At 34.9% G+C, this 14,753-nt stretch overlaps 1 protein-coding gene across 1 annotated transcript in view; it reads right to left on the bottom strand.

Moving 5' to 3' along the window:
* The window catches only part of XIRP2 (xin actin binding repeat containing 2), a 73,134-nt gene that overhangs the window by 17,895 nt on the left and 40,486 nt on the right, over positions 1 to 14,753 (bottom strand). The window contains exons 4-6 of the mRNA XM_027591161.1: positions 1,848 to 1,958; positions 1,387 to 1,459; positions 355 to 485 (exon numbers count right to left, since the gene is read on the bottom strand). Coding sequence (XP_027446962.1) covers positions 355 to 485; positions 1,387 to 1,459; positions 1,848 to 1,958 — 315 coding nt within the window. The remainder of the gene's footprint in view (positions 1 to 354; positions 486 to 1,386; positions 1,460 to 1,847; positions 1,959 to 14,753) is intronic.

Genomic DNA, 14,753 nt, shown 5'->3' with positions numbered 1-14,753 from the left:
CTATGCTGAGTAATCTAGAGGGAAACAGTAAAAGTCTTAATGCACTTTTGAGGGTTGTTTTGTTTTCCTTGGAATTTTAAGCAGAGTATCTGACATTTAAAATTGACTTTATTATTTTATCTAATGCTAGTTATTAAATTTTAGAGCACATATAATTTTTCCATTTTTTTTTCTAGTGAGGAAAGTTTTAACTCTACTGCTTTTTGTAGAATAATATCCTCCTTTTGGAACAGAAGAGTACTGGCTCAGGATTTAGTTGAAAAACCACATCAAACATTCAATAATTTGAAAATGCTATGCATTTACATCTGGTTTTTACACTTAACATATTTCTATGTAGAGAAATTATCTTACTTTAATCTGCTTGGCTGGGGTCATCTCTTTGTCAGAATAAAGGACCTTTTCCTGGGCAGACTTTTCAAATTGCTCTTTTAAAAACTTAGTTGAAACCTTCGGAATCTCTTCATCCTCAGGTGTATCAATGACTACAAACAGAAAAGAATACCAGGGATGTGATATAACAAATAAACATGATATTTGAGAAAGAAATTGCAATGCTGTGGGAAGCTTCTCACAATATGTGTTAAATAAAAAGGTTCAAGGTACATATGGCACTCTTTCATTCTGTAAGTTAGTATATGTCAAGAAATATAGGAAGAACAGTGGTGATGGTGATCTCTGGATGGGAATTCATAAGTAATGGAACTGTTGTTTATTTTAATTGTATATATTTTTCAAGTGTTCTATAAGCATGTTTTACTTCCATTCTTAGGCAAGAATAAAAGCTATAAGAAGAAGCAGAAGAACAGAAAAGGAAAACCAAAATAAAGCCAAAATAGATAGAGCCAAGTAATGATTGGGTCACAATTGGCTTAAATCTTCCCTTTTAGCTCTTCAAGGCAACAAAACTTTTCATTCCCCTTGTGTAGGCAAGACAACCTGCATGGGTCTTACGCAAACTCGCACAGATTTGTCTGTAGTTTAATCTCATATCTGTAGGTTGCAAAACTGAATTTAGAAGTGTTTTAATCTGTTATTAAAAGTAATACCATCCAGATAACATTTCTGTTCTCAGGGAGCTTGATGAACATTAAGTTTTATTCTAGGTCCCACAATTCAGAGGTGGCTGGCGTATCACCTTCTAGGCTTTTAGGATGAATTCATAAGGCTGATGGGCAGTGAACTATTTTAGAAGCTTAGTGAATCTATTACCACACGCAGAACCTAATTATATATAGAAATACTAGTCTGTCCCCTTTGGGACCATAAGTCATAGTCACTAAATTTACTCAGTGGGAGGGACTGTGCTTTGGAAGGTTTCCATTCAAACACAGACACATCAGCGGGATAAAGGTATACTGGGGTCAAATAATAACAGAGTCTCACCTGTTTCTTGAACATACTGATGGAACTGAGAAGCTTGGCTTATTTCCTCAGTGTGCTTTTTAAGATGAGAGGCCTATGTTTAAAGATAATTTTAAATAAATAGTTGTTTTTAAGAAGTCAGTTATTTTAGAACTGTACACATATTCTTCATTTCACAGTGATTTTCTTTCAAGACCTCAGTGAACATTGAGAGATGCTAATTAAACTTCTATCCCTTATTTTAATGCATGGGCTCACACTATAACAGAATATATATGAATTAACATCTAAAGTGCACTCATATTTTTAGGGTGCTCATTTTACTTTTCAAAGAATGTCAGTTCCAAAGTGTGGAAATAGACACTAATATGTATTGATATTAAACTCATAAAGGACATTAAAAGCAATTGCTTACAACGAGGTCAGAATTTTCACACAGCTTTGTAATCTTTTTGGAAAGTATTGTCTTTCTAAGTAGTTACCATTTCTGTTCCAAGAACATCACTTTTGTGTGTTTTGGAAGCTTCTTGTTCATTTCTTTCCATTTCCTGCCTGCTTCTTGAAATGTCGACCTGGCTGCTGTGGATTACCTCCTAAAAATAAGTGAATAAAGAAATATACAATGTTTTAAGAAAAGTCTGAAAATTTTAACTTTTTTATTAATGAAAAAATTAAAATTATTGAAAAAAAATTAATGTTCCTCAGTGCATTAGTTTGCTTGGCTGCTGTAACAAATTATCACAAACTTAGTGGCTTATAACGGCACAGACTTAATATTTTATAGCTCTGTAGGTCAGAAGCCCTGATTGGGGGTGTTGACAGGTGTTAGAAGGTATGTATTCCTTTCTGCAGGTTCTATGGGAGAATCTATTCCCTTGCCTTTTGCAGTTCTAGAGACTGCCCGTTTTCCTTGGCTCATGGCCCCACTCCTCAATCAGGCGAGGTTTTCTCACACTGCCATCTCTGATTCTCTCTTCTAATTCCCTGTTCCACTTTTAAGGAACTTTGTGATTACACCAGGCCAATCTGGATAATCCAGGATTCTCTCCCTGTCAAAAGGTCAGCTTATTAGCAGCTATAATTTTATTTGCAATCTTAATTCTCCTTTGCCATATAACTTACATACTCACAGATTCTGAGAGTTAGGACATAGGTTTCCTCAGGAGTCTTTATTCTGCCTACTACTCTTAGTAAGCTACAATATGAGAAAGATGAACCTCAAGAAGAAAATGCAAATCCTTGATGAAAAAATATATTTTGTTGTTTATAAGCCAACTTTACTTGTTACAGAAAAGCTTACTTAGTGAGTGGATGACTAAACTAGCAAACTTCTATTAATAAATTATTTTCATTCAATCTTCTATTTGCCAGAGAATGTCCTAGAAATGAGATGGAACAATGAGCGAGTCATGTACTTTACTTTCTCAAAAGGGAGTATAGAAAATAAATAATCCATAGCTTTTCCTTTAAGTTCAAAGTTAGCCATCTAGTTTGATGAAACATCCAGAGTTCAAATGAAGAATATAACTGATATAAACAGACCATATTATGTTAGCATATATCTCTCTCTCCTCACACATGGGGCTACTTTTGATTTTGGTTAAGTTAGCACAGGTGACCCTGGCTGAATTGGATGCTTTGAAGCTCCTGTTTATTTTGGTGATCCAGTCCTGTTGTTACTATAGAATGTGATCTGATATAAGTATATGATTGATTGATTGATTGATTGATTAATATATTGAGTCAGCTGGCATATTGCTAAAAATCTTAACATCAAAAAATAAGGATATGAAGAGATTACTCTTTAAGAACACTTGAATCTGAACTTGTTTGAAGTTGGGAATTCACTTTTATCTACTTGACCATCAAACACTATTGTTGAGATATGATTTTTAAAAAATTTGCCTTTGGAGAGAATAGTCAGGTGAACAAAGATCCATTATTATTCATCAAATAGGAGCACTAATTTTTTTACACAAGTTAAATAGTTTTGAGCTGTCAAGTTCTAATACTTTAAACCAACAATAAGTTTAAAATTAATTAATGAGACCTTGACTTTCTTGTTTTTGTTTTGCTAGTGGACCTGTAGTGTGTAGCTTTTTCCCTCTAAGGGTATTTGGTATACAGGGTAAAAGTTCTCATTAACCAAGCGGCCATCAGACGTCTGCTTAGAGATATATAGTATGATCTGATCTTATACTTTTCTAGGAAGGAGAATTAAGAAAAAAAGTTAGCATCTTCCTAAAAGTTCTACAGAGAATTGAAGGCAAAATGTAGGTTTATACTTTAGAATGTAGATTATATTTCATTGGATGTATTAGTTAACTAGAAATCCTTTTACAATGTATACATATATTAAATCATCATGATGTATGCTTTAAATGTCTTATATGTTGTATGTATACTTTAAATGTTGTTAACTATACCTCAATAAAGCTGAAAAATGTAGATTGTATTTCATTAAATTGAATACCAATGTAATTTTTTTCCCTGAAGCAGAATGTTTTTCTATCCTGAGTTAATAATCCACATATATAAAATGATATTTAATAACATGCTTGGCACACAATTTGTGCTAAGGAAAAGTTTACTTAATGAGTGGATGACTAAACTGGCAAACTTCTATTAATAAATTATTTTCATTCAATCTTCTATTTGCCAGAGGATGTCCTAGAAATTAGATGGAACAATGAACAAGTCATGTACTTTACTTTCTCAAAAGGGAGTAGAGAAAATAAATAATCCATAGCTTTTCCTTTAAGTTCAAATAATCAAAATTTGATTTAATAGGAAGCTTTGCATAATCAAGTTTTATTTAAGGATATCAGTAACATTAAGCTGTAGGGAACAATAACAATCATTGAAAATGCATGACCACAAATAACAACTCTTTCTGTGACATCTGTTTACAACTGTGAGAAGTCTTTCCATCTGTAAAGACAAAATGGAAATAATCTAGGGCTTTCTTATGAAACTGATTAAACAGACAATGAAAGAGCAAAGGACAGTGGAAACCTGACCAGTACCAAGGTCCTTATTGAAGAGCATCATGATGATTACTATAGAATCATGTCTTTACTTAGAGTTCCATGTGACAAACTATGGCACAGGGACATGCTTATTTGGCCCAATTGGTGTTTTTAAATTTGGAATTAGTTAATACCCACAAAAATCAAGATTTCTGCCTGCTTTTGTAAACTTCAAAGATCTGACAACACTGGCTTCATATTCCAACATGTGAGCTGCTTGCTGGAACAAAGTAGTGGCCAACCGTTTTAGTTGGGACATGCACTTTTCAGTTGGTCACTGTTCCCATCATTCACTAATAAGTAACACCAAATTGACATTTACAAAAAAAAAAAACCTGCCTGGAACCTATAGAAATTTTAGTTTCTTTCACTTGCTGCTAATCATCAGGCTGAAAGAATAGAGTTAGTGATTTGAATGTATGTTGAGAAAGACAAATGCACACACTAGGAGTCAAAAACAGTAAATAAATATATTTTTGACATATTTTGAAAGTTATTTTCTGGGCAGTCTATACTGAATGCGTATCTACTTGAGTAAAAACAATCCATGCCTGTCATATCTATGTACATTTTCTTGTAGGAGATGACACAACATAAACAGTTTGAGGGTACATAAATTTAGAATTTAAGTTTCTACTTATGTGTTATTACTAAACAGAACTGTAATTGCTGCATTAGTTTGGTATGTTAGTGTCAATGTGTCAATTTTACTGCCCCCAGGTTGCTGTAATTTTTTTTATAAAGATTTTATTTATTTGTTTGACAGAGAGACAGCGAGAGAGGGAACACAAGCAAGGGAAGTGGGAGAGGCAGAAGCAGGCTTCCCGCCGAGCAAGGAGCCCGATGCAGAACTTGATCCCAGGACCCTGGATCATGACCTGAGCCAAAGGCAGACGCCCAACTGACTAAGCCACCCAGGCGCCCCAGGTTGCTGTAATTTATATAAAGTCTGTCTTAAAATATGCCAAGATTTTATTTCTATCGTTACTGTGTTTTATATTTTGCAACTACTTTAGTTTGGATTTTAAATCGGACTTTCATTCGTCTCAGTTGCTGGTGTCTACAAAGTACAGGGTTAGGTGAAAGAATGGATCATCATAATGTTCAAGAGAAATCAAATTACACAATAAAAATGTAATAAAGAATTCTGGCAAGAACACCATACATAAATCCACACAAAACAATTAATAAAATTGGTTCTTGAATATGAAAATCAAATATAGCTCAGGATGCAAGAGACAAAATGCAGTCTTGTTCACAAGTTGGATCAACCAGGAGTCAGAAACAGGGACTTTGTATTAACTCCCTCCTCTACTAGGTATGTTGTAATCTTGGGTAAGTCACTAAATCACACTTAAACTCTTTTTTTCATCTCATTCATCCATTTATAGAAAGAAAAACAGATGAGATATGTGCTCTAATATTGGAATCTAAAGGAGAGAATGTGGCACAATCACAAAATAATATGATGTTTGTATAGCTCTTACCAATCTGATGTCAGTTCATATGTTAGACAAGTGTCTTACAAAAATCTATCCTTGATATATACTTTTTTTTTAAGATTTTATCTATTCATTCATCAGAGAGAGAGCACACCAGCAGAGGGAGAAGGAAGCAGAGGGAGAAGCAGAGGGAGAAGCAGGCTCCCCGCTGAGAAAGGAGCCCAAAGCGGGACTTGATCCCAGGACACTGGGATCATGACCTGAGCTGAAGGCAGCCACTTAACCGACTGAGCCACACGTGCACCCTTGATATATACTTCTAAGGAGATTTCTCCAGCACAGGAAAGACTTCACGTTCTGCCTACTCAACTTGCTATTGTTATTATCATTATAGGAAAAGGCATTGTACATTTCTATCAATAAAAATTCAAACTCTTTCTAGCATAATGAGTAAGGAAAGAATAGGACCAATTTTTTTTATGTGACTCACTATTATTGTGACTCTTAGAAGTATACACAATAGAAAAAAATGTGATAAAAATTTGGCAGAATAGTACATAGTAACTGCCCCACTAGAGTGGAAAAAAAAGTTCATGCTCAAGGCCAATAATTTAGCTATTCACTAATCTCATTTTTAATAAAACTAGAAATAGTTATGATGTATTAATGCTCTTTGCATCCTTGTCAAACAGACATAAACAATACCAAAAATGTGCTATTTATGTTAGCAAAACTGTCACAGGATTCAAGGTTTGAAAGAAAAAACAGTTCTTTCTTTTAAGTGATGAACATAACAATTTCTGGTTAATATATTGTGTTTCTCTAGATTTGGATGTATTCAAATTCAAACCTGTTTCTTTTGCCATGGGTTTTCTCTCTTTATTTTTAAAAAATTTTCTTTCAAAATCTACAATAAAAATTTGATTTCCCTAGGGTTTGAGCTTCAGGTTAAGGCTTCTCTACATTCACTATACATTTTTGAAATCATGGCTCAAAAATTATGTTCTGTTTAAAACCTTCCTGACTTCTCTAGAGAGTTACCTATTCCTGCTTGTTTTTTGTTGTTGTATTCCCATCCTGTCAGTAAACATCTTTGTTATCTACTTACCACATTTCACAGTCATTAGCTAATATGAACCTCTCATTTAACTGAACTCATGCATCCTCAAATCTCCATGTTTAGCATCCCGACAGATAGTAGATGACTGCCCGCCCCCCCCAAACACCGCCGGCCTTAAATATCAAGGAGTAAGTGCATGGGCAAATAATCACATTTTTTCCAAGACTGTGAAAATTTTATGATTTTAAATCTAGTTTGAAAACTGAGATTCTAAATTTTTATGGTTTTATTTTCTAGTTATTTTAGCTAACAGTCTTTGATACGGAACATTTTGTAATTGGTGGAATTACTGAAGCCGATGTGTATGACAATAATATGTCAATCACTTTACAAAGCGTTCTCAGAAAGAGGCCTCTTGACAACATTGCAAGGGAACAGAACATCTATAGAGGAATATGGGCAGTGCTGTGATGCTATAAGGAGTAATTGGCATCATCAGAGGGAGGGGAAGCCTGTACCAAGAAACCAAAAAATGAACAAAGATAACAAACATACACAATGGGAAAGAACCTTTCAAAATAGAAATATATATTTTCAAATAGCCTTTTTATAAAAAAAATCTGCATGGTGATGAGGCTCCTGGGTGGCTCAGTCTCAGTTAAGCGTCTGCCTTCAGCTCACGTCATGACCCCAGGGTCCTGGGATGGAGCCCCACATCGGGCTGCCTGCTCAGCAGGGAGCCTGCTTCTCCCTCTCCCTCTGCTCCTCCTCCCTGCTCATGTTCCCTCTCTCTAAGTAAATAAAATCTTTTTTTAAAAAAAGATCTTCTCGGTGCTAAACAAACTAGTCTGTTTATAAGCTTTTTTTTTAGGTTATGTTAATCTCCATACATTACATCATTAGTTTTTGATGTAGTGTTCCATGATTCACTGTTTGCGTATAACACCCGGTGCTCCATGCAGTAGGTGCCCTCTTTAATACCCATCACCAGGCTAACCCATCCCCCCACCCCCCTCCCCTCTAGAACCCTCAGTTTGTTTCTCAGAGTCCATAGTCTCTCATGTTTTTTTTTTAGTGAGTTAGTATTCATTGAGTTGATGAAATTGAAGTGTTGTCAAGCATCATCTAGAAACAGCAGAATGCATTGAGCAGAATTACTATGACATGAAGAAATTAAGTTGAGATATTTATGATGACAATGAAAGACAATACTTTATCCTAATTTTTAATTTATACAAATAGGGAAAGATATCAAGGGGAAAGAAGAATCAAGGTGATTGCAAATCCTGATTCTTTGTATAACTCAATATACTCAGAAGTGAAGCCTCCAATTTTATTTGGCTCAATAGTAAAGCTATGAGCATGTACTAGTTGGATTGTCAGATCCAAAAGACCGATGATGCAGAACATTAAAAGAAACTTAAAAAGTAAGGTGGTGACATTTTCCTTTGAAATCATTGCATCCCTAAACATAGATGATCTTATAGACCTTCACCTATGCATTTATTCAACCAATAGCTCCTAAGTACCAAACAAGCATCTCCATCACATTGTGCTAGGTATTTTCAGTATTTTTTTTTAAGATTTTATTTATTTATTTGACACAGAGAGAGACAGAAAGAGAGAGCACAAGCAGGCAGAGCCACAGACAGTGGGAGAGGGTGAAGCAGGCTCCCCGCGGAGCAGGGAGCCCGATGCGGGGCCTGATCCCAGGACCCTGGGATCACGACCTGAGCCAGAGGTAGGCACCCAACTGATGAGCCACCCAGGCACCCCCAGTATTGTTTTAATAAGAGTTTCTACAATTATACCTCAATCTACTTAAATGCCTATCAATCATCTATCTATCCATCTATCTCTGTATCTGTGCAATATATAAAATATATATTTAATGGAATAAAACAGCTCAGCTTGAAATTCTCTGGAGGAAAGATTCATAATAAATACGGGTACATGAATTATGTAGTTTTATTACATAAATCTCTGGGAGAAGTATTATCATTCAATTAATTTCAACTTTTTTTTCACTGAAAATAGATACGCTTTGGTCATATTTAGCTACTAAGAGCAAAACTTATCTTTTCTAATAAAAAATACTTGATTTAAAGTCAAAATATTGGACTTCAAAAAGAGGTTTCTGAATTAGCAATGTCAGCTTTAACTGCTAGAACTCTGACTGTCCTCTTCTTTCCAAAAAATATTATTTATAGAGCCATATCCCTGCGTCCAAAAATGCTGAAGATTCATAAAAAGAACATATAAAAGATGCACTCTCAACTGGGCCATCAAACATATTAGTTATGTAAATAACAATATATTATTTGACAAACTAAAAAAGCAGGATATATAAAAACATTCAATTTGCAGTAAAGGATGCCCTCTAGAAGTTTTATGTAGATGTATGTTAAAGATATACATACGTATACAGTATTTCAATCCAACATAGTGGCACCCAAACCAAAGTGGCACGAGGATATAAGTAAACATAAAACCACAATAAGAGAGTCTAAAACTTTGAGTCTCAAGGAACACTGAAATTACAAATAAAAAGCTTGCAAGAATAATGAAAATATTTTAAAGAAAAAGAAAACCAGAGGCTACATGTATCTTATATTAATTAATGCAAACCAAAATAGAGAAACAGAAGAATTCTACCTCTTCATTACCACCCCTCCCTTATCAATATCCAGTAGATCTATAAGCCCTGCCAATTCTATGTTTAATTCTCTCTCGAGTCAATGCTCTCTTTACCCTAAACTTCTGACCCATGTAAGTCCTTGTATATTTAATCTATTTCAGTAGTCTTCTAACTCTTCTTCTTCCATCTAAACTTGACCCCCTTCATTTCAACACTATAGAGCCAGAAACATCTTTCTTAAGTGCAGATCTATTCATCTTACTCTCTTGTTTAAGTTTCTTCAAGGGCCCCTGATTGCCTTAGAATAAAATAACAGTTCTTTAACATAACATAGAATTTTCTTTATTATCTGGACTTTGCTTACATCTCCAGCTTCATGCTTCAATTTTGCCTCACTATATTCACAAATATACTATTTTACCTTTTATATAAGGTGCTCCTTTTGCCTGGAATGCAATTCTATATTCATGAAAAACTATTTCAAATCTCAGCTGGAGTATTCTCTGCTCTCAGATGCTTCCTTGACCATCTTTCATTCAGAGGAAAGTTTATCATGTCCTTGTGACCCAACAAACATCTTTATCTATTTATTCTATCATAGAATAATTGCACTTTAATTATTTGTTATATATCTATTTCTCTGATATAGTGAGCTCCTTGAGGGCAAAATATTATACTCATCATTGAATTTTTGTGCCTGACATATGGTGGGTGCTTAATGACTATCAGCTGAATAAAAAAAATATATAAGGCATAGACTCCAGAGTCGTCCTTCTTGAGTTGGGATCACTTTTGCTCACTTTCTTTGGGCGGGTTACTTAACCCTTCAATGTGTCCATTTCTTGTCCTCTCCCCAAACCTTCCCCCCAAATAAAAAGGACTAATTAGGGAATAATAACAGTGCCTATGTCAGAAGGGTAGTATGAGGAATTAATATAAGTGAACACTTGGCTCATAAGTGCTACATTAGTGTTTGCCATCTTTACTTAACAGATATTCATGGCACACTTACTTTGTGTGAGCTATTTACACAGTCAGCAAGGCAAAAAAAAGAGAGAGAAGGTGCGATGAAAGTAGATTGTCTATGGCTCTGTCTATGAATTTTACCATTGAAATTTACCATGAATTTTTCTTTATAGAACTAAGCCCAGAAACTAAAGAAAAAACAAGTTCTAATATATACATTTTTTTCTGCCAGAGAAGTAGTGGATTTGGGGGGGTTATTCAAAGAGAGATAAGGAAAAAAGTGCCTGTGGTATTATGACTCTTCCAGATCATTCTGGCTGCTAGGACGTGGAAATACTATACAGAGACATGGCCAGAGAGTGGCTTTGTGATCACCTATTCACCTATTTAGTTTTTCTTTGGTTCATCTTTCATGAACTAATACCTAGTGAACAATTCATAGTGATTTAATCTAAAATTATGCATTTCTTCCTGCACTTATTCTTTCCTAAAAGTCCTATTGTATGACTATCATTTAGACAATAAATTAAAACTGTTAAGATTTGTATATTACATGTATATATATTTTTAATCCAGCCACAGCTCCCAGTTTCAAGTATCTGAGTCTGAGTGATTGAAACAGGAAAGGTAATTTGTTAAAGAGATATTGGATGACAGAGGTGGGGAGTGGAATTCATGGAATCTTCAGGATTCCAGAAAAGAAGACTTGGAGGTTTTGTAGCTGGTAACAGAGCTGAATAATGCTGCAGAACCATCTGGTGAATGCACCCATGCTGCTGACACTGAATACCAGACACATTCATTGCCAAAGCTATCAATAGTATATAATGGATGTTGCTTCTAGAATAGTTATTTCTTGAAAATGAATGTTGCTAATCTCCTGCCACCAGCCATAATTAAGATTAATTCCACATAGTCCCTGCTTCTCCTGTGATTTCATCATTTCTTTATGCAAAGTCTGAGTTGGGGGTGTCTGATTTTTACAATCTAGTTCATAAGTCTGGGTCCTAGATACCAGGAAGTCTAGGACAATAGGCATATGGTATTTGCAGCTTCTCCTAGTGGAGGCTGCTTCTGCTCATTGGGCAGAAGAGTTCCCAAGGATAGAAGAAGTTTCAAATGTCAAAAAGAATGACAAGTGTCCATTACCCCTGCTAAAAGAGTATTATTCATGAATGCTGAAGTCTTCTTAATCTTATGGAAAACAGCTAAAAACAAAAGTAAAGGTATTTATTTTTGACAACAGATAACATAGTAGAAAACACTCTTCATGTCTTATAATGGAATTGATTTGGGCCTATTTCTTGGTAATATATATGCCATGTGATACTACAAGTACACGTAGGAAGACTTTGAGACAGTACAATTCGCCTGCTAAGCGGTCGGAAAGAGTTCCTGTTAAACAAACCTTCCTCCTTCTTTTACTGTCCCTCTGAGTCTCTATGGCCATCAGCCTTGTTCACTGGGAGGAGTGACATTTTAAATCTTTATATAAAATCCAAACAGAAGGAAGAAACACAATAAAATAGATTTGGCTCTGATGAAACCATTTCTAGATTATCTGTGCAAACAAGGCAGTGTATCAGTTATGACTACAAATAAATTATTCTGATCACTTGGGTTTTCTTCAAAATAAGGAAAAATAAAAGGGTAACTAGTTGCAATTTTACCGATCAACGTATCTACTAGCAACATGGGGAATGAAAAGAGATTGAAGTGGCAGACAGGAATATTAGATTATAGCTGGAGTTTGTCATCAATTCAAGAGAGAAATCAGGTAAATAAGTTACAACTAATTTCAGTCTCACTTAGAATCCTCATTTGTAATCTTCTGGGACAGAGAGTGGGGAAGCACTGAAGGAGATAGATATGAAGGGTCACCATGGATTGATTGTTGTATGTGTCAGGAAATGTACAAGGCTCTTCACACTTGTATAATGTCTAATTTCTTTAAAACTCTACTGTTCGTAAAATCTACATGTTGATTACACATAAAAGAGAGAAGGAAGAATTATATGCAAGATTTTAAAAGCACCAAACATATACCATGAATATGATGTTTTCATAAGAATTCCATCAGCCAGCTATTTTGAACCAATGTTTTTAACACCTAAAAGCAGTAAGTGATTTATTCATTGTGCACTTATTGTGTGCTTAGAGTGTGCTTAAGGTAGGGAAAAGAGAAAAGGAGATCCATTATCCTCAACCAGTTAACTATACTGAAGAACATCACAATTCTGAGATGCCTTCAAAGAATCCAAAAATTAATAATCATGTATTAATTTGTATTGCATTAGCTCTTTAAAAATCACTGGGTCTTTCACTACAATATCCTTTTCACTATGATAGCAGGTAACTACACATTTTTTCCTTTCTTTTAGGGCTGGTGATTCAGTGAAACATCTTTTCTATCAATATAATATTGGTCATCAAGTGCAAAGGTTTGACAAATACAAAAATGCCAGAGGTTTAAGTGGTCTCAAAATTGAAAAGAGTTCTTACTAAAAACGGCCAAGGACTATTTGCTTTAAGTACATGCTTATGTAGTTTCATTTTACATAAAAAATACATCAACAATTAGTAAAAATTTGAGCCATTTAACTCCTATAGACATAGAAAAAATAAGATGAAATGAAATTTAAGGACATACTCTGATCTGTAATGGATATCCTCCCAATTAAGCTTATCAATGGTGGTGCACTGTAAAGGACAGAAAACCTACACATCTGCTGGAGGCTCATAACTGAAGATCAAGTTTGATCTTTAAGGATGGATCAGAGCAGATGAGATTCAAACAGGCATTGATAAAAAGGAATGATAGGTCTTTAAAACCTACCTCAAATATTCAGATAAATATTCAGAAAAATATTTGATCACATATCTCAAGATTATAAGAAGAGAGATTATACTGAGAGTAAGTGTCAAACACAGAGCCCATGATTATGAAATGACTTAACCCGCATTTTGTGTGAAAAGATATTGTCTGTCTCACCACTATTTTATAGGAACAAATCAACATATTTGCATTTGGTTCTGCTATAGAAAAAGTAGTTCTGTATGTGTCTATAATTCTCTCATGCATAGTTTCTTCCCATTCCTTCCTCCCTGCGAATTATTGCTTCTTATCTTTGTCTATTTTCTGTACCCAGATTTGATGGTATATTCTGTCATTATGATAATTTCCTTTAGTAATGAAAAAGACCTAGAAAAATAGGGCATGAAGGAAAAGTTATTGAGGGGAAAAAAAGGAAAATTCCCTTTTTAATCCTCCAAAACAAAATAAAAGACAAATAATTTGGGGGGAACTGTTGGTATTTTTTGAATTATGGCACAAAATATTTATGATAAAAGGCTCACAAACTGAATCCCAGCCTGAAGTGCTGACTTCATCAAAGTTCCATCCATATCTCCCCAAAATGTATCTGAACACTGTGTGATATGATGAATTCTAGTATTCCATTTTTGTAATTTGTACTCTGAAGACAAGGCATGAATTTCAAATGCCATAGCAGGATGAGGTCTTTAGCACCCTTGGTATTTCCCCCAGGGTAAGGAAGATAGATTGAGCTCTTGGCTCCCCCTGTTGGTATCAGTCTGGTGGCTGGTCTATAATGTGCCCTGTCCTGATGCGGTAGGAAATGAAATAGCCTCAGCTGGTTCCTAAAGAGATAATAACTTGCTCCTTACCGTGGTAGATGACTCTGGACAGAGAGGGATAAAGAATAAGGTTGTTGGGAGAAGATGTAATCTTATTCCACGTGCTGTGATCTTGAGATCTGCATAGAAGCTGGAAAAAAATCAATTTCCCAAGCAATATCCCAGACAGTTATCTCTGCAATAGAATGGTTCTGAGGACAGAATGTTTTAATGTCTCTTCCTTCTCTCAGGCTTGTATTTTCCCACATTTTTGGGGGTGGGGGTGGGGAGTGTGATAATTTGTAATTATGCAAACTAATAAATGAACATGCAAAAGAATAGACAAACGTGTCTCAATCTAATAATTTTCAAAGACCCATGAGGATGGGCTTATTTTGAGAAATACTAGACACAGGAGAAGTAGAAAGAGCTAATAATATCTTATGTCAAGTGCTTACAGAAAACACCCATTTTCATAAAAATAACAGTGGAAAAAACATTTTGCAGCTTCTACTAAGTTCTACAAACATAATGATTCTGTAATGTTAATGTTTCTTTTGTTATAATTTTCCTTGCTCCTCAAAAACTAGCAAAGTCTATGAACTTAAAATCCCACA

This window comes from Zalophus californianus, chromosome 3 (genome assembly GCF_009762305.2).
Source record: "Zalophus californianus isolate mZalCal1 chromosome 3, mZalCal1.pri.v2, whole genome shotgun sequence".
In the NCBI taxonomy this organism is placed as follows: domain Eukaryota; kingdom Metazoa; phylum Chordata; class Mammalia; order Carnivora; family Otariidae; genus Zalophus; species Zalophus californianus.
The sequence above is the reverse complement of the archived record's forward strand: the minus strand, read 5'-3'. Positions and strand labels throughout refer to the sequence as shown.